General features: G+C 40.4%; 3 protein-coding genes and 1 non-coding gene across 11 annotated transcripts in view; 1 reads left to right on the top strand and 3 right to left on the bottom strand.

Annotated features, from left to right (window-relative positions):
• The window catches only part of LOC131368969 (actin-binding LIM protein 3-like), a 59,024-nt gene extending 55,481 nt beyond the window's left edge, over window positions 1-3,543 (top strand). For 4 of the 8 annotated variants that reach the window (XM_058415252.1, XM_058415254.1, XM_058415249.1 and 1 more), the window contains 2 exons: window positions 1,248-1,328; window positions 2,208-3,543. In XM_058415252.1, coding sequence (XP_058271235.1) covers window positions 1,248-1,291 — 44 coding nt within the window. In that variant the 3' untranslated portion in view covers window positions 1,292-1,328; window positions 2,208-3,543. Of the gene's footprint in view, window positions 1-395; window positions 1,329-2,207 lie in introns of those variants that run through there. The other 4 variants (XM_058415255.1, XR_009207225.1, XM_058415248.1 and 1 more) reach the window with 4 other exon arrangements.
• An 86-nt stretch (window positions 3,544-3,629) lies between these two features.
• cct6a (chaperonin containing TCP1, subunit 6A (zeta 1)) lies at window positions 3,630-11,497 on the bottom strand. The gene is made up of 14 exons (XM_058415256.1): window positions 11,258-11,497; window positions 9,878-9,941; window positions 9,638-9,772; window positions 8,984-9,157; window positions 7,817-7,920; window positions 7,564-7,674; window positions 7,026-7,185; window positions 6,614-6,696; window positions 5,542-5,638; window positions 5,279-5,426; window positions 4,736-4,869; window positions 4,471-4,573; window positions 4,300-4,372; window positions 3,630-3,987 (listed from the first exon to the last, which is right to left on the bottom strand). Exons 1-14 carry the CDS (start codon window positions 11,392-11,394, stop codon window positions 3,915-3,917), a joined length of 1,596 nt encoding a protein of 531 aa, XP_058271239.1. The 5' UTR covers window positions 11,395-11,497; the 3' UTR covers window positions 3,630-3,914.
• Window positions 6,170-6,304, bottom strand: LOC131369670 (small nucleolar RNA SNORA15). The gene has a single exon (XR_009207318.1). It is a non-coding gene; the product is annotated as a small nucleolar RNA SNORA15 (small nucleolar RNA).
• A 1,384-nt stretch (window positions 11,498-12,881) lies between the features above and the next one.
• On the bottom strand, window positions 12,882-19,227 carry LOC131369266 (protein NipSnap homolog 2-like). The gene is made up of 10 exons (XM_058415809.1): window positions 19,068-19,227; window positions 18,188-18,327; window positions 17,508-17,553; window positions 17,012-17,106; window positions 16,530-16,600; window positions 15,969-16,109; window positions 15,800-15,831; window positions 15,207-15,301; window positions 13,823-13,906; window positions 12,882-13,734 (listed from the first exon to the last, which is right to left on the bottom strand). The coding sequence occupies exons 1-10, from the start codon at window positions 19,157-19,159 to the stop codon at window positions 13,670-13,672; spliced, it is 861 nt and encodes a 286-aa protein (XP_058271792.1). The 5' UTR covers window positions 19,160-19,227; the 3' UTR covers window positions 12,882-13,669.
• Window positions 19,228-19,708: the final 481 nt, after the last annotated feature.

The following is a 19,708-nucleotide window of genomic DNA, read 5'->3' as shown; positions in this document are numbered from 1 at the left end:
TGTGCACAAAGCATGAATTCTTCCATGAAGACATGGTGTGGAGGTGAAGGTTGGAGTGTCCTGATTCTGACTCAACTCCACTGAACACCTTTGTGATGAACTGGAACTGGAGTGTCCTCAACATCCCTACATCAGTAGAGATCAGAGTCTGATCTCACTAATGCTCTTGTAGATGAATGAACACACATCCTCACAGATACTGTACGCTCCAGGATCTAGAGAAGAGAAGAGAAGAGAAGAGAAGAGAAGAGAAGAGAAGAGAAGAATATAACAGACGGGGGAATAAATCTGTAATAAGACGTTCATCAAGAACATATGGGTGTGATGGTCAGGGGTGCACAAACTTTTTGGCAACTGATTTCTGCTTTTTCTCTTCTTCTTTTTTTCTGTTCCAGAATACAAGGTTAGTGACCACATGGCCTGATACTGAAGAAACCAGGAAAAGAACAAGAACTATGTTTATTTCCTGATTGAAAGCTGTGATATTTTTAGCTGTTTAGGAAACATTAGAGCTATTGTTTACTTCAGGTTTTGTTTTCTGCAGTTAGCAAAGACTTTGAACAACAGACTTACCAGGAATCCAGATCAATTTTGTTTGATATTATTGTTACTGCTGATTTTAATCACCTTTTTTAAATAAATAAAGACTGATAGAGTTTTGTAGGAGAAAGAAGAATTTAAAAAACGAACTAGGTTTATAGGAGTTTGCATGTTCTCCCTGTGCTTGTGGGGGTTTACTCCGGGTACTCCGGTTTCCTCCCACGGTCCAAAAAAAAACATGTACATTAGGTTGATTGGTAATTCTAAATTGTCCAGAGGAGTGAGTATGTGGTTGTCTGTCTATATGTGGCCCTGTGATGGACTGGTGACCTGTCCAGGGTGTACCCCTGCCTTTCACCCAATGTGTGCTGGGATAGGCTCCAGCAGATCCCCGTCACCCTAATTAGGAATAAAGCGGGTATAGAAGATGGATAGAAATAAATGGAAAATGGGTTTAGAAGTGTCTAGACTCTACTGTATATACATGAGTTACAGTACACAAAGTTCCTCGTGGAACACTTGGACATTATCAGAATACACAAAATATTTAGCTCCACTGAGGATTTGCTCTACCAGCAGGACAGTACAGCCATATCGTGAAATTCTTTATAAAGGCAATTCAATCACATTGTCCACATCTAGAACCAGCCACATCCTCATTAACTGTTAACTGTCTGTTATGTCAGTCATCTTTCTGACGTTTACAGATTTATCCGTATCAGGATCTCATCGTCACTGTCCGAGGTCGTAACACGCTGCCCGGTGACGTGGACAGGACGAGATTAGAGGTAAATCATTTTTATAGCGATGCGGTTGGAAAAGTGACTCATTTTAACGTGAGATGGGTGTGAAGTGGGCGTGGCATGGGCGTGACGTGAGGCACTACCTCTGATGTCAATTTGCCAACACAAACAATTCACACAATCATTGAATAAAAAACAATAATGAATCATTTTTTTTTGTGGAACATCTGCAAAACAAATTCTGTTATAGCAGCTGTAAACAGTCAGCCCCCTCTCTCTTCCAAAGATAATGAGACTTTTACCATTAAACTGCAAAAAGCGTAAACTCTTCTGTCCTGAAGGGTAAACTTCCTGACTGACACTGAAGACTCCTTTCTTAAATTTTCAACATTAAACATTTCCAGTTGATCAATCAGTTGATGTGGAGCATCTGCCGTACAGGTCCCTGTGAATGAGCTGTTACTACCCAGATAGCAAAATAGGTCTGGCCCAGATCTGGCCCACACAATGCACTTACACTCGGCCCACATACCACAAAGAATGGCGCTCCACACTGGGCCACACCACATAAACCAAACCATAACCGGGCCACATCTGGCATGCCATCATATAAACAGTGCCATCACTGCCAGATCTGGTCCACATCTGGTTGACATATCACTTGCCATGCCAGAACTCAGCCAGCAGTGCTGGCTTAATGCCAGATCTGGCCCAGACCCGTCTGCTATGTAGGTATAGCACCTGACCAATCAGAGTCAAGAATTCAACTGCATTGTGGTGTAATATATTTGAAGAAAACAAAGACCTTGATTTCTAAATACTAGATATTTAAATTCTTGGTTTTAAAATATTTTTTTGTGTGTTATAAATAATTTTATATACCCACATGTTGACGTATAATCTTTCTTCCACATGTCCTCCAAGAGACACCTTTCCCCTGAGGAGTTCTACCGGGTGTTCGGGATGACGATGTCCGATTTTGAGCGCTTGGCACTGTGGAAACAAAATGAACTGAAGAAGCAGGCGAGGCTGTTCTAGAAAATATAACTGTGGACCTCACCTCAGGACCGACAAGCAGAGAAGCTCTGGAGGGTTAAAGATCTGGATCAGAGATGTGTTCCATCAAACCGGACACGACGAAGCGTACTCCACCCCATAGACTGACGGACACACGAACGACACTCTGTCCAGATATACCTTACATGTGAGATCCACTGACCTAAAACGGCTTAACGAACGAAGTGCGTGCGGCTCGTTTGATTTTATTTCCGACTCCTGCAGAATCCTTAACTTCAGGTTGCACCGTATGGAAGACGTATGTGACAGAACGTTGCCTTACATGTGAGAATGTCAGGTTAACACCAGCAAGTGTGTAAAGAGATGAAAAAAAAGAATGTTGGATGTATGGAGATGTTTCATAGCCATCACTTGTGAGAGAGTGTATCGTGAATATTTTGCAAAACCAAAGTTTGGAAGCGCATATGCCATACTTGGGCAGAAATGCTTCATCAGGTGGAGAACGAATGAGATTTATGAACGAGTAGAATGTGGGGGAAAAAAAAGGGTTATCAGGACGAGATGCTACTTGAACAACTTGAAACGATGCAAAGTACGAAAAAGAAATTCCTGACGTTTTAAAAAAATGTTTACTTAACACCTTTAGCCCTCTTTCTTCATTCCTTTTTGCCTTAATTAACAAAAGGTTAAAATAGCAACCTCATTCGAAATCAGGAACATTTATTTACCACAGATCAGCCGTGTTCAGTGTTCGTTTGCTTCAAGACTAGATCCCTAAATCTCTTCACTTCAATACACAAACATCTCAAATTGCTTAATGGTTCCCTCCATTTTCAATAACCATTGTGTCTTTTCATTTGAAATCTAAACAAGCTTCAGGAAGGAGACATGAAACGATCAGAAGACAGCTGGGTCCGGTTGTAAAATACACATCATGATACATTTTCCATCGCAAAACATTTTCAGTCGAATTCTGATCAGATTTCTGCAGCTGCTGTGTAAAAGCCTTTATATAGCGGGAGCAACATTGTGCAATTCCATATACTTTTGTTCTTCTTTTTTGAATAATACTATTAACTACTTTAAAGAGCATATGAGCGGATTTAAAACTGTGTCACATTTTCAGCTGATAGAGATAATAGTGAAGAAAATCTTGACTTTTATAGACCAAGTATGATTAATGAACTTAAACGATTAATTAAAAAACTAAAAGTAATACAGTGTTAATTTTATTTAAGTAAAATGTTGGAAGTGTGGACGATTGTGTGTGGTTTATTCAGTATTTTTTTTTTATTGTTTGATTTGTCAAAACAACTCGCACTCAATGGGTATTTTCATGAACCAAAACATTTAATGGGTACAAATGAAAAAGTGAACATCTGCAGTTCGGTGCTTAACAAAAAAAAAAAAAAAAAAATCTCATAAATAACCCAATTGACTGGAGGAAGTGTGAGAGACGAACAAAACGAGCCGACGTGACGATGGTTGGGGTTCTGGTGCTGTTAGAATCTGGGCAGGCTGTAGTCCAGCGCAGAATTCCAGGGATCTCGGTGCCAAACTTCAGGCCACCTACAGCCCTTCATGATCTCGAGGGGTTTATCGTGTTTGAGTAGTTTAGCCTTTCAGGGAAGACATTCCGGCTCTCATGATCTCATCTACCAGGAGGATGTTGCTAGCGATTACCGTGCTGAAGACAAGAAAAGACGTCGTGTTAAAAAGGTCCAGGGACCACAAATACAAACAGGAGGCACGATTTTTGTTTGCCTGTCATAGCAAACTCAGACCTAATGAAAGACTGCTTAATGGAGACCATTTGGAGTCTCTTAGCAGATTCCTAAAGAGTATTCAGAGAAATTCTCATCTAATAAAATAAAACACATAGCTACTGTTTTCTACAACCAGTTCCTTAACTTCTACACAGCTACTTTCAAGTGTTTCTACTAAACCTTTCTGATCCAGAATTTACCAAGATATATTAAGAGGTGTACATTTTACCCACCATGAGTGCAGCAGCTGTTTTTTAACGCTATAGTTATCCCAAATGCCGGCCTCTCCAGCTACCATGGGTTCACCTGAGGGAAAAAAACAAAAACAAACATTGCTCAAATTGTCACCAATTTAATCAGTTGTGAAGCATCGGGGCAAACACGTGCTTTCTTTCTAGACCCACCGGTGTTCAGGTCCACACCGATGAGCTGGCCAGACTCTTTATATTCAGTCTGCAGCTTCACAAGAGTCTCCTGTGGATCGTAGCCTGAATTCTGAGCCAGAACCTGAAACACACACACAGCTTTTCTTTAACACAAATCTTATCTAGAAAAAGCAGTTTAGTATAAATGACATTTTGAATCAAGCAGCAACCACATCCAGCTGCCTTCACTTCAGTTATAACAGCAATGACATGAGGTGCAATCCGTCCTGAATCATTCCAGTACCTTTGGGATGATGAGCAGAGCATCAGCAAACGCCTGCACGCCCAGCTGAGCTCGTCCCTTCACTTTAGCCTTGTGTTTCACCAGAGCATCCGCCACAGCCACCTCGAAAGCACCCGCTCCTGCTACAACACTGCCTGTTCGGGTGACACGAAGTATTTTCAGTAAACAGCTTAGCTTTATACGCTACATGTTTGTACAATACTGCTGTGTGAGGACGCCTGTTCGTGGATGAACTTGCACTTAACTATTGTATGTAAGAATAGCACTACCACGCTATGTACAATACAATGCAGACACAATCCAACATCTTCTGGACAGAACAGGGTTTTTTGGTACTGCACATTCTCTGGATGTTACACATCATAGGATACCTATAGGATTGCCTTTTGGATTGGGGATTATCTATTACAACAATCAAACTTCTGGAGTGATCTGATTTTAAATTTTCCCTTTACGGCTTTACACCCCTACAGTACAGTGTAAAGCCCCTGTTATACAAGCCTTAATAACGAAAATTGATGGTTAGCGAGCCTCTTCTCATACCATCCTCGATTGCGTTCTTGACGGCACGCAGTCCATCCCTCACGGCATCTTTGATCTGCGTCAGTGTGTGTTTGTTCGGTCCTTTGACCAGCAGCGTGACTGAGCGTGGGTTTCCACACTTCTCGATGAATGTGTACTTCTCCTCTCCCTGTTGTAAAAAAAAAAAATCAGTGTGAAACACAAAACATCATCTGTCTTCCGTTCACCATCACTGACCTTATCAAACAGTTTAAAGCCCAACAAAACACAGAGGAGGAACTGACCAGCGTGTGTTCATAGACGAGACCGGCATGGCCCAAACACTCCGGAGTGAGATCATCTACAGAGTTCATAGCAACACCACCACAGGCAAGAGTGAGTCTGAGAGAAAAGACCAAGATGATGAAAGAGACGTATTAGGAAATCATCATTGCAACTGAAATGGTGTTTCTATAGAGCTATCTGATCGTTATGAAAGACTCCAATTCATTGAAGCTGAACTCTTTCAAACGTATCCCTTTTATTCATTATTAGTTCTTAGGTATTAAATAAGATTAATCCTTACAGAAGGAGTCAAGTCTAAATTTTCCACAGTATGATATGCTGATCTAACAATATTACACCATTGTGGAATTAAATCGACCACTTAAAAACAGAATATTTTATATCTAAAAATAAATATTAAAACTGGAAAAATACATAGATTTTACAGCTTTTAAAGATTAAAAGTTATTTTTTAACATAATTTATAAATGATTATAAACACCGGAGAGTGTGATTATGAATAAATGTCCTTTCTGGATCAGCGTGAAACTTGACGTTAATAAATAAACAAATGTGTGGCGATGGATGCATATAGATAGATATCAGAAAAGCACCCTGATGCTAAAGCCGTTATACCGCACACTAATCGTTTGTTTGCTTTCCCTCAAAATCAGTGATAGCACAGTAATATACCACCGAGACAACAGGAGAGAGAGCGTAGTAATCTGGCATGGTGTCTGACTGTGTTTACTACAGAAAGAGTAAAACAGAATTCGGCCATGCGCAAGGCATTTCTTCATCTTTCGACTCCTAAAGAAAGGCTGAACGAACGAATCGCAGTTGATTAATCTGTAATTACGACGTTTGGCAAATACACAAGTCATCTGCGACACGTCATTAACGTTATGTTTTTATTGATTCTGATGCACTTATGTGGTTTGACTGTATTTGGGTTTATAGCCACTTTCTTTAATATTCAGCAGCTTATTCAAAGATAAAGCCTTGTCAAGGAGTAATAAACTGGCAGCTCAGTACATCAGCATTGTGGAATGTTGACGTAATCTCAAATCTAATGCCACATGCATTTCATACCTCTCCATGTTCCTTCTCTTCGCTCGGCGCAGAGCCACGATGCCTTCTTTAGCCAGCGTGTCCAGAGAGAATGGATCAATCCCCTGCGCAAAAGGCAGACATTCAGTCACTGCTGCTTAAAATCATGGCAGACATTTTGAGAGAGATTATACAGTGTGCTGGTCCCATGAATACAGGTAGGAAGAACGGAACATCTTCTACTGCAGAGGTGTAGACCACACTTTACTGTAGCACGGTTCAAGTCCAAAGTGAGCTACATAAGCACCCTCGGGTGTTCACTGTGCAACTTCAATCTGATTGGATCATCATTTATCAAGCCGACACAAGCAACTACAGAACCTGAACACAACCTCTGAGTTTATCTGGATCGACAAAAATCCGAACCGTCAACATACAGAAAGATCAGAGTTACCTTCTGATTAATGACCACAAAGCCCTTGTTGTTGTCAGCACACACTTTGTTCTTTAGCGCGATGATCTTGCACACACGCTCTTCAATGAACTTCCTCTCAGCCTTCACCAGCTTCTCTCTCTCACCGGCACTCTTGTAGAAGAAGCCAGAGTTCACCTCGCTGCGGAAAACCCATCACAAGCTTTTAGGACAGATATTTACAACACAGTTTGCATTTTAACCTTTCAAACACGGACTACAGTAGGCTTGTGTGATTATAATTGGCGATTTAATCACCTGTACATGATATTACACCGCCATCATAACCACTTTACACATTTGGCTTTAGGATCAGCTCCACAATTAAATCAGTTCAACACCTATTAATAAAATTAAGTGTCGGAGTACAATCAACAGGATGGCACATGGAAGCCCCGCCCCCTGCCACCATCATGTTGTCAGAATGGAAAATCTAAAATGTTTGGAGTTTGCTGAAGTGAAATTCTACCCATCAATCACACGAGCCTAGTCTACAGTAAAGATAACTAGTCAGATCTACGTTTTCTCGTATTCCAAAGAGACGTTGCAGGTCAGGATGTAAGCGTCCTCTACTCTCTTCTTCATGTCAGGATGTCGGGCTCCATGGTCCAGCACCAAACCTCTGATCAATCTGGAAAATGAAACAGATCGATCATAATTATTCATTTTGTTAAAATTTGTACATCGTTTTAGCATTAACTTTATATCCAAGAACAATAACGGTAGTAAAACATTGGGAAAAGAGCTGAACAAAATACAACTGAAACTCTTACTGTGTATCGCTCTCAGTCTTGTGTTTCATCTCCATGATCTCCACCATATAAAGGTCAATGGGTTCGTTAGGTTTGCTGATGGCCAGCACAGCGTCCACCACAGCCTGATGAAACACACAGACATGTTTTAGTACAGGAAACAGGAATGTAACCCCCTTTTTTAAACACACAACACTGTTATATACCACAAGCTAATTAAATATTATAGATAATTTCATCATATTGCCCATGCCCAGCCATATTAGCCCTTTATGAAGCAAAATCAGTAATCATATTTTATTTTGATAATTAGTTCCATTTCCTATTTGATTATTTAAAAAGAAAAAGAAGCCGTGATACGACAAACTACGGGGACTACAATGGTTTTGTCGAAACGAGAAATAAAAGGTTTTGTGCTGGTCCCATGAATACAGGTTGGAAGAACGGAGCATCTTCTACTGCAGAGGTGTAGACCACACTTTACTGTAGCACAGTTCAAGTCCAAGGAGAGCTACATAAGCACCCATGGGTGTTCACTGTGCGTTTCTCACCACCAGCCTCATCACTAGGATGGCTAGCATTAATCAAAATTTTAAGAGCAGTGGATGTATACAAAATGATGAATTTCTTTAATAAAGAAACCTAGGACCTAACTTCTATGCTATGTCTAACTATCCCGGAACTAAGCTTCTGGGTTCACATTCATTACAATATTATTTAATAAAATCTGAGAGCCTCTATTACAGCAATATAATTACAGTACTGAATGGATTCACATTTATTGGTCTAACATTTTGTCCTAAATACAAAACTGTAATGTGTATTCATAACTCATTTAAATATCTTATATTACATAGGATTTTTCTATAACTCGTACAACAGTTTTCAAAACCACACGTTCCAAAATTGCAGGATGTTGCCGAATTAAAGGATCATTTCAGTAGCACATGGGAGGTTTATTTTACTAAAATTGTAAAAAGGCACATTACTTCAGCTACTTTTTTTCCTTTCCACTCCTAATTTTTAAGTGTGTATGTGCTTTGCTGAAGAAACAAAACTAAAAAGGGGAAGAAACTCTGAAACGTGATACACATCTCTACATGTACATATTTGTGCCTATAAATAACTCCTTTTTAGTGTCCTGTAAACTGTGCTGTACTCTTGAAGAAGAGCATGAATGGGACGTACCTCTGTGAGCAGGTCGGCCAGCTCCGTGTGCACTTTGGTCCTCAGTGAAGTCCTGGCCACGTTCACCAGAGTCTCACGGTCCATCTCCTTCGTGACCTTCACCTCCTCGAGCACAGCCAGCGCCTTTTCCTTTGCAGCTTCAAAGCCCTCAGCTATGATCCTGGGGTGGAGGCCCTGAGCACATAACCACCATAGGTATTAGATTTAACAAACAGAATTATCCATATAATACATTTATAGTACAACCTTCATAAAGTGCTTTTAAAAATTCCCATGCAATCTCTATAAAGGCCAGTATTCCTAAGATGTTAATACTTCATGTAACAAATATGACATCTGAAAATATATACGAGAATTATTTAAAATCCCTTAGAAGTAGATTTTCTTTTACGAAACCAGATATTTTCTTATTTCTTTCTAAACTAATAAGCGTCAAAATGCTTCTTAATGACAAAGCACTTTAGAAAAATAGCATTTTAAAGACACAAAACAGGACTTTAAAAAAATCCAGTTCCATAATAATAATAATAATTTCATTCCTTTTTTTTTTTTTTTTTTGATTTCTGATATCTGATCCAGGGTTCATTCCTTGTATCGGATCAGCGCAGAATTACAAATTTATAACAGAGTTGCGAGTGTCATGGTCAGGCAAACCTCAGAAATGTACATATCCGCCTGCTTCAGTAACTCTCCGATGATGAGGACGTTGGATGTGGTGCCGTCTCCGGTGATGTCATCCTGGGCTGTAGCCACCTTAGCGATCAGAGAAGCTGTAGGATGCTGGATTTGCTGCATGGAAAATGATAGACGTACAATTTACTCCCCCAGTGCTGATGTGCATGTTCTTCACGAGTCACATTCTTACATGAAAATGAAAAATGTTTATGCTCTTACCATCTCATGCAAAAGAACATTGCCATCTTTAGTGAGCTTGATGTCTCCGGCACCGGACACAAGCCTGTAGAGACCAGAAGGAAAGCCTCTAGTTAAAACACACTTGTTGTATTGAGAACCTCACTGGGGTCTCACATTAAATTTACAAATGGTTGGAGCATAAAGATCTGGGAAATGTGTGTGATGCAGTACACAGGTGATATGACAGAACCCGATGTCAGTGATGCTAAGAATCAAAGCAGAAACTCAATATCCCTTTGTTATAATTTGACAGAAATATTAAATGAGATTAGGTTATAAACGTCCAAGTCGACAGGGTCAATCAGATTTCTTGTCAGCTCGGGAGAAAAATCAAGTCAGATAATCATTCCAGCTGAGATCTTGCAGTAAATTATTTAAGTAATTAAGTTATATAGGACGTTATGGTGTAAGCATCATCTTTAATTTATAAAATGTTCATACTATGCATAGAAAAGAAAGGGAAATTACAATTAAACACCAGACTGTTCAATTGAATTATATGCAAATTAATTTTTCAATAAAATCGGATTCTAGTTGATATTCATGCAAATTAGAACTATTTCAGGTCAGGAGTGGATTTGTCTTTCATAAGAAGCTCTAAGGGGTAGAAAATAAGACCATTAATGACCACAGGAAGAGTTTCCACAGAAAAACTTTCGAAAAAGAAAAGCAAAAACGAACAAAAATCCAACCTACAGAGGGGGAAAAAATAAAAGATCCAAACCTACAGAGTATGAATATAAAGTATGGGCGGAGCAGACAGACAGGATAATGGGGGAAATGCGAGATCATAACTTATTATCCACAGTTTTATTAAAGAATCAAAGCAAAAACAACGTGTTTAAATATTATGGCGTTTGCGCCAACTGAAATGCAACTTAATTAAAATGCAGCACAATGTCTAACAATTAGCTGACTATTGTCTAAGGAATGGAGTCTGATGCCGAGGGCTAGCTCAGAGGCTACACAGAAACCATGTGGATCAGAGCGTTGGTGCTAACTAGCTATGCTAAGCTAAGCTAAACTAAGCCTAGCTAAGCTATACTAAGCTTAGATTGCCAACAGCCCACTTTAACCAACGAGTCAGCCGAGACAGCGTTGGCATTAAAACGATTAAAACGGCAAATAAGACGCCGTTAAAACTGCAGAGTGAAATAATTCGCCATGACTTTGTACAATACTTTGCTAGCGAGCCAACACCCAAATGGCGCCGTGTCCCATACACAAGTGCACTACAAAGGGTGCACGAGCCATTCTACAACGCCATATATAGTGCACCTGTACATGGAGCGGGAGACGGTTGGGGTGCGGCCGGAGCTAAGACGCGCGTGCGCTAACAGGCCTCGAATGCACACTCACATTTTCATGGTTCCTTTTGGTCCGAGATTGCTTTTCAGGACATCCTGGAGTCCCCGAGCGGCGCTGATGTTCACAGCCAGGGCGGCTTGAGCTCTCGCCACCTCGGCTTTCGGATTAAGTGCCTTTACAGCAGCCATTGTGTTGTGAGAAGACCGGATAGCGGCTCCACAACGCGAGTCAAGCCGGTTCCAGATGCTAACGGAAGAGACAGAGAGAGAGAGCTAAGAGCTAACCGGGTTTCCAGAAAGCTCTAAGCACGCGCTCATGAGGCACGGCCTACAGCGCGCCGTGATTGGATGAAGTTCGCAGCACACAAATAAGCAGTGCTGATTGGCTGATAGCCACGTCTGTCATTTTCACACGCTAGCAAAGAAAAGATGTCTGGATGATTGGCGTTGTCTTCAGATTAATGAATAGTTAACATCATTTTTGTTAGCATCATAAGTTAAGTTAACATCATAAAAAATAAACAAGGCATCTGAAATACTGACAATATTAACTTTTTGTTAACATCACACAACCATACGCATGCGCCAGTCACAAAACCATGGACTTGATCCCCTAAGCTTCATTTTCTCTGAAGGCTTTCCACTAGATCCTGGAGCATACAGCATCTGTGGGGACGTGTGTTCATTCAGCTAGTGAGATCATTAGTGAGATCAGACTCGGATGTTGACGAGACTTCGGTTCCAGTTCATCCCAAAGGAGTTCAGTGGGGTTGAGTCAGAGTCAGGGTTCTTACACTTTCTCCAGCCTTCACCTCCACACCATGTCTTCATGGACCTCAGCTGCTTTGTGCACAGGGACTTTATCATGTGGTGGCTCAAGTAGTTAAGGCTATGGGTTGTTGATCAGGGGTTCAAGCCCCAGCACTGCCAAGTTGCCACTGTTGGGCCCTTGAGCAAGGCCCTTAACCCTCTCTACTCCAGGGGTGCTGTATCATGGCTGACCCTGCACTCTGACCCCAACCTTCAAGGATGGGATATGTGAAGAAAGAATTTTACTGTGCTGTAATGTATATGTGACAAATAAAGGCTATTTCTAACAGGGTTTGGGAATCTTAGTTCCAGTGCTGGGAAACTAATGCTACATCATGTGAAGGCATTTTATACAAAAACAACTTTTTAAAAAGAGAATCTTTTTTTTTTCCCAACTATGCAGTAAAGTTTCATTTTTCACGTGTCGGGGTTAGAAACGACAGCAAGCCTCGTCCTTTCAACGGCACGTGAGGTTTTTCTTGAGCAGAACCGTATGTCCGAATGTGACTCAAAGCAAACGGAGACGATCGTTTGTAGTTCAATTATAAATTTATTTCAGTATGTACATCTAATCTCCTCAAAGCAGTGGATATTAAATAAAACCACATTAAATATGATGTACGACCCCATCCTTAATCCACACAGAGCATCAATGTGGCTGAGTTGAACTGCATCCTGCCCGTTTTCCCCAAATGTTTCCACCTTCTCTGATAATCATTACTCATTTGTTTTGTTTTTTTCCAACAGGATGATCTCTGGGTTAAAAAATGTACACATGTACACGACAGTCCGTTACACGAGTCACAGCTGGAATTGAGTCAGTGACTGGATAATAAACTGGACAAACACCACAGCTGCAAACCAAAGAAAATTCAGTGAAGTTTATTCGAACCCCAGCTGAAAGGGTCGTCGCATTTAAACTGTTTTCACACTTCATATCAGTTCAAATATAAATATAAACTCGTTGCATTTCTCATATCCACATTCAGTATTGAGGAAACTATCGAGTCTTGGGTCTATTAGAGAAAAAAAAAAGAGTGTTGTGTATTATTCAATGTGTGTAATTTTTGTTTCAGGCATTTATTTCTGCATACAAGATTCCTGCATTCATCACCACACAGGGTTCGGTTTCTATTACAGATCTATGATTACAATTATAAAACTGAACTACAGTAAATATGAAGGAGGGAAAAGAAATGTTATCGACTCCACATCAGGATGTTTTGATCAATGTCTCCTACTCAGTATACACACACACACATAAAAAAAAAATAATAGTGTAACAAAACAACAAGCATGTTAGAAATCAGGGGGGGAAAAAGGTAACATCATCACAAAACGAAATGACAGCTGAAACTAAAATCCCGACCGGATTTTAATGAAAACGTCGGCAAGGTTTCATCACGCGAATCAGAGAAGTGCTTACGTAATTCATATGTTTTGGTGAGAGATTCTGATCAAAATGGCAGCACAAAATCTAATCAGTAAACAAAACAGCAAAAGAAAAAAGGAGACATGTTTGAATGCTACAAATTTTTTTTTGTTTTCCAAAACTGAGCTGAGATCTACCGGAGTGCAAAATCTGACTGAAAATCTGGTTGGAATCTTGTAATGAAAACAGATTTGATTTTCTGTCTGGGTCTTCGTGAGGAAGCTACTTCAGAGGCGAAATCTTCAGGGGAATCATTATACTCGATTCCATGTGCTGAATCAGAGGAACTAATGACAACAGGACAAATGAAGAAATACATAGTGTTAGAGGCTTGTAAGTCAACTTTGTCTTTCAGTTTTTTGTGTTCAGACTCACCTGTATAGTAGACAATTTCATCCCAGCCTTCGTGCTGCCAAGCTGCGTTTCTAGTTTCCTCCCTTGACTGCAGGTCTTTATATGCTGAAAGAGGCAAACGTTTTAAAGCGTTTTAATCGCATATGTAATTATCGGGTATAGACTGGAAACATGGATTCTAACAAACAGATTTTGTTAGAGAAATTAAAACCCATCTCTTCGCTAAACCCATCTATACAGCGACTCACAGAGCCAAAGCGACTGGAAATCATTTAGCGATACAGTAATCCCCCGCTATATCGCGGTTCATTTATTGCGGATTTTTATTTGAAACATAGCTAATTTTTTTTTGCGGATTTTCCCGGTATATCGCGGTATCCGCAAACCTTATGTTGAAATGAGGTAATTTATTAATAAAAATATAATATAAACATTAACTGAAAACGAAGTAAAATGTTAATAAGAACACGTAGCTTTGTTTAGCAATGCGCGGATGCTGAAAATCAAAATAGAGTACGGAAGAAGGAATGAGTCCGGCCAATTGGAATGCCCCATTCATTTAATCACTGCTGGCACTGATTGGCTGCTGGCTATGCGTGTGGTTGGGGAAAGGGAAGCAGGATTCTCCAGCATCCCAATTCCTCGCTTATCACTTTCGTTTTGTTCTGTGTACGCTGTATTTTTACGGTTTTTCTGCAAGCCCTATTATGTCGCCCAAATGCTCTGCAACTTCTAAGGCTTCTGGCAAGGAACATCCATACATACAGTACTCACTATAAATGAGATATTTCTATGAATTTACCCAAAATTCATCTCACTATATGCTTGAAAATGTTTTCTATGTGTGTTTAAAGAGTGTGGGAGGGTCATTTACGGCTTAAACAATTAAAAAAAAAAGCATCTGGGGGTGGCGTCCGTGTATCACAGATTTTAATACAGTAATCCCCTGTTTATCACAGGGGTTATGTTCCAAACCCACCCGCGATAAAGGGGGGATTACTGTATTAGCAACAGCGACTAGATGGGGGCGTGTCCGGTGACGTATGCAAATATGGAGCGAATTGGTGCACCAATGGGAGTGAAGACGGTAGGTCTGTATCCGATCCATGGAAATGCTGTATCTGCTTCATCTTGTATATGATATGATGCAGATACACACACTGCTGAATTTTATACACAAACACCAATTTCCGTCCAGAATGATTTAGATGTCTTTGTGACAAGAAATCTGATTTGTTGTCAAGTGGAACTCGTCAGAGAAGAAAAACATTATTACTACAGTAACCAGGAGCGGGAACGTTGACTGGAGAGAATGTTGTGTGTGTGTGTGTGTGTGTGTGTGTGTGTGTGTGTGTGTGTGTGTGTGTATACATAGCTTAAATTTGCACATGTGAATCAGACTCACCCCACAGGTGATGAACCATGTACAAATTTCCGATCTGAGAGAAGAAGCCTCCCACAGCCTCGTTGTTCTGCTGTCGGAGCTCAATAGCCCGAGCCCTGAAAACACATCACAGCCACTTTATCAGACCTGCAGCAATGGACAACTGCCCTGTTCAGACATGATGTTAAAAACTGTTTCATATGGATCGGATCACAACTGGACAACGCTTACCTTAAACCAGCTGTGCTAAAACGTCTGCCGTCGTCAAATCACCAGATTTATTTACAATATTAATTTCACTGTGTTTAATCAGTTGCGCATACAGACATGCAGAATTGAGTGATTCATAGATGGCAGATTTTCAATTTAAGCAGGCAATAACTTACGAGTATTGAAAAATTACGGCAAGCAAAAAAACGACCAAATTGGGGATTCATTTAAAAAGATATATTCTATTTCACTGACTGGAGGCATGTTACCCTGCGTTCTCAAATTTCAACAGCTGTAGAGACAATAAGAAAACCAATTATAGAAGGTTAAATCTGCCTAGCGTATGTTACTGAAAAAGAAACACACACACGAATGATATAAATTTACTATTTAAATGTTCTTACCAGTAATTTCCCCACTCGATCATCGTTCCAGGCTAGGAGAGAAAACATGCAAACATTTAATCAAACACTACAGACATGGTTTACATCACAGCTCAAATAGCTATGTATATGTAATGTAGAGCCTCTAGAATGTTTAATCACTAAACAAACTCTGCGATGTGTTTCATACCCGGAGCTGGTAGGATCTGAGCTCGTATATGTTGGGTCCAGCTCTGGGCACAGGCTCGTTCCAGAAGCTGAACTCGAGCAGAAGTTGATTTCTGCGAGACAGCAGCATCTTCCCTCGCTTTTCTCTGTACTCCATGAACTCCTGATGAGGCACATGACATTAAAATTTCCCATAAAAGCTCAGTTCAAGTCAATGAAAAGTGACAGAATTTTGTTAGTGACTTCCCTGTGAGCACGAAGACACAAAAATACTTCAGTACAAGAACAAGAGTATAATAAAAACAACCCAAGTGCAAAGTACACCACCAGATATTGGGCTCATAGAAGCCAAACTGTTTAGTGTATAGATTTAGATTTACAGCTTTAATAGATATCCAGAAGATTACTTAGTGTCTTATTACTATCTCATCTGGATTATATTCATTTGAGAGTTTAAAAAGTCTCTGATTTAACGCCAAAATTCAGCAGCATGTGATCATGATGGAGGCTCTTAAGAGTTTTTGTCAGGTTTTAAGACACGGTAAAGTCATTATAGTTTCTTGAAGACCTCATGCACACACACCTTATTTTTCCTGAGTTTGTTCATGACATCAGTCAGGGCAGGGTAGCCTCCTCTGTATCTCCACAGATGAACTGTGGAAAAAAAAAAGTGACATATTGGCAAGCAGGTCAAGAGAAAACATGAATAAATATCCAATAAGGTGACTGCTTCACTGTATTTGATTGCTGAAAGTAGAAAGACTTGAATCTGGATTGATGTCTCAAAATAGCGAAATATATAAAATTTATGGAAAACTGTAACTTAAAATTTTCTAACATCTAACAATTTTCTAACATCTTCATTTCTAATCAGCACCAAGAGAGGGAAAAAAAGAGAAGATGGTGAAGGAGGGAGCGTTTATAGCTGCTATAATGTAAATGAGAACAGGAACTGTTTCATCATAATGTGAGACTCTTGTAAATTTCATAAAATTCTTAGTGCTAAGGAATTGCTGTGGTGTAAGTAGAATAAAACACTATATGGAAAACCAAACTCATACGTACCTGCTTGATCCTGCTCTCCATACCACGTGTTCCAGGTTCCCACCAGCTCACACGGATAATCAGGGTTGGTGTGGATAGAGGGCAAGACTTGTTCACTGTGTGTGCAGAAGCAGATGATCCATATTAATATAAACATCTCAGCTGTAAGACAAGACTGCTCCATGATCACACCCATCTACACAAAATTTTTTTTTTTTTTAGAAATCTTTGCATTGGAATTCCGCTAGCATAAATGTACAGAGCTGATTTGCATGTAGAACCAAAGCACAGCTTTCCAAAATATTACCCAATTATTATTTTCCCTGAAGCACAAGTGAAAGCTGCAAATTATGCATTGGATCAAAGGCAATCACTGTCAATGTACATAAAGAAATTAAAAAAACTACTAATGACTGAATAGAATAGAAAAAGAAATCAAATGTTGTACTTTGTTAGGAGAGAATTCATGAAACACACCAACTACTACACAGCACCATCTCAATATGGATGATCTTACCAAAGTTTGTTATAATCATCAAGGCACTCTGGCTTGACATTGTGAACTGTAAAAGAAAGGCATGTTATGCATTGCAAAGAACTGTGCCTCGGCTGACTAAAGGAACAAATCTGCACGTAACTCCAGTGTAAATCTTGCCTAGCAAAACAATGCAACGTGTTGAACAGTAGGCTTGTGCGATATAATGATTTAATCGCCGTAGTTACGCTGCTTTGTCATCCTCGTATAATCTCGCACGCTCTCGGCTAAACTCACCAACGGTTCGAGTTCCTTAAATCTACCGATGTAGGTTGGATATAATGTTAACCAACATTACACACCTTTACAGTCAACATCAACTGTATAGTATATATATTTTGACTTTTGCACATGTCGCAGAAGCATTTTGGCTGAAAACGATCCAAAATGGACAGAAAAATGAAGTCCTAGAAGATATCTGTGATGATAATTAGAAAAAGTGCACTTCTGTAATGTTTTTGTTATTGTCTCTGCCTGGCAAGCAGCTCCCGACCTCACAACTGAAATTATTATTATTATTATTATTATTATTATTCTCACTCCTCCTGTACAATTAATAATCAATCAATTAAGTCATAATAACGCTTACTGAAACAGTAAATCAAATAAATATCGCACAAGCCTATCGCACGGTAGTCATGTGCTGTTTAATGGGAACCTACACTGAATTTTATACAGGTTAAGGTCCTCTTTCTTGGCCAGCAGGTGAGAATGTGCGTCCTTCCTGGGGTCAACTTTTCGCACGAAGAGAGATTTGAACCAGCTGTCTTCACGGTTTCGGTTCGAGGACGCAGACAGGGTTCTGAGAAGACAGAGGGAGATGAATAGACTGTAAGAGACGGTGGTGAGAAGCAATGACACAATTCTGAAAGACATAAAGCATGGAGACTAACGTGCATCAGAGTTTCCTGTAATCTCTCTCTCTCTAACACACACACACCCTCCATTGCTTTTTCCTTGACAGCAGCCAGCCATGACGCTGCTGAACTTCTCTCCTGAACTCCCTGTAGAATGTCAGATCTACACATTCATACACTCCTCTATATTATTACACATTACATAGATATTCAACTGACATCTAAAAAATGTCCCTGGTCACAAAATCCAACTTTTTATCTCTTTAGAACATGGCTTTGACTGTGACCTTGAGCTCAAGTGCTAGTGGCCAGTGCTGTGTGTTTCAAGACCTGCACTTCACTCAAACTTCTAACAAAAACAGCCCTCCTGGTTAAGTAAACTAAACTAAAGTCCTTTAATGAGACGCACTGTGCCGGACATATGAGCTACGACACATGAATCTAAATCTCCTCAGGAAAGCTTATAACGCTCACACACACGCGCGCGCGCACACACACACACACCATTCAAACGGCGGTTTAGTTAACTTAGCCTAGCCTGCTAGCGAGCTGGCAGCTACTAGAGATAGAGGATACAGGCGGTTGAGGCGTAAACAGAGAGTAAAACGAGCTAAATAATATAGGGAAAGTCTTTCGCGGCGGCAATGTGTGTTTAGGCATCTCATGCGTCAAATACGAAGCTCACCTGACTGTTAATGCCGCCTGCTGTTTCGGTAGTAACCCGTTACTAGCCTGGTGCAGGCCCTTTCCCAGGCTCTGAAGGACTCTGGTCGCCATCTTTCCTCAATGTCGAGCAGACGCGGTTCCTGCTACATAACCGCAGCCTGGGCTATGGCGCCATTCCACCATCCACCGCTAGACGGCAGCATAGTGTCGTGTTGCCGCTGTTTGCCTTACGTTATACTGTATTATGAGGAGAAAGTGTTCATTATTATTGTTATAACGTTATGAGCAGGAGAAGTGAATAACACTGATTATCTCCTCTGTTAGTGGGTGGGATATATTAGGCAGCAAGTGAACATTTGTCCTCAAAGTTGATGTGTTGGATGCAGGAAAAATGGGCAAGCGTAAGGATTTGAGCGAGTTTGATGAAGGGCCAAATTGTGATGGCTAGACGACTGGATCAGAACATCTCCAAAACTGCAGCTCTTGTGGGGTGTTCCCGGTCTGCAGTGGTCAGTATCTATCCAAAGTGGTCCAAGGAAGGAACAGTGGTAAAGCGGCGACAGGGTCATGGGCGGCCAAGGCTCATTGATGGACGTGGGGAGCGAAGGCTGGCCCGTGTGATCCGATCCAACAGACGAGCTACTGTTGCTCAAATTGCTG

This window comes from Hemibagrus wyckioides, linkage group LG18, assembly GCF_019097595.1.
Source record: "Hemibagrus wyckioides isolate EC202008001 linkage group LG18, SWU_Hwy_1.0, whole genome shotgun sequence".
NCBI classification, from domain to species: Eukaryota; Metazoa; Chordata; class Actinopteri; order Siluriformes; family Bagridae; genus Hemibagrus; species Hemibagrus wyckioides.
This window is presented reverse-complemented; position numbering and strand designations above follow the sequence as displayed.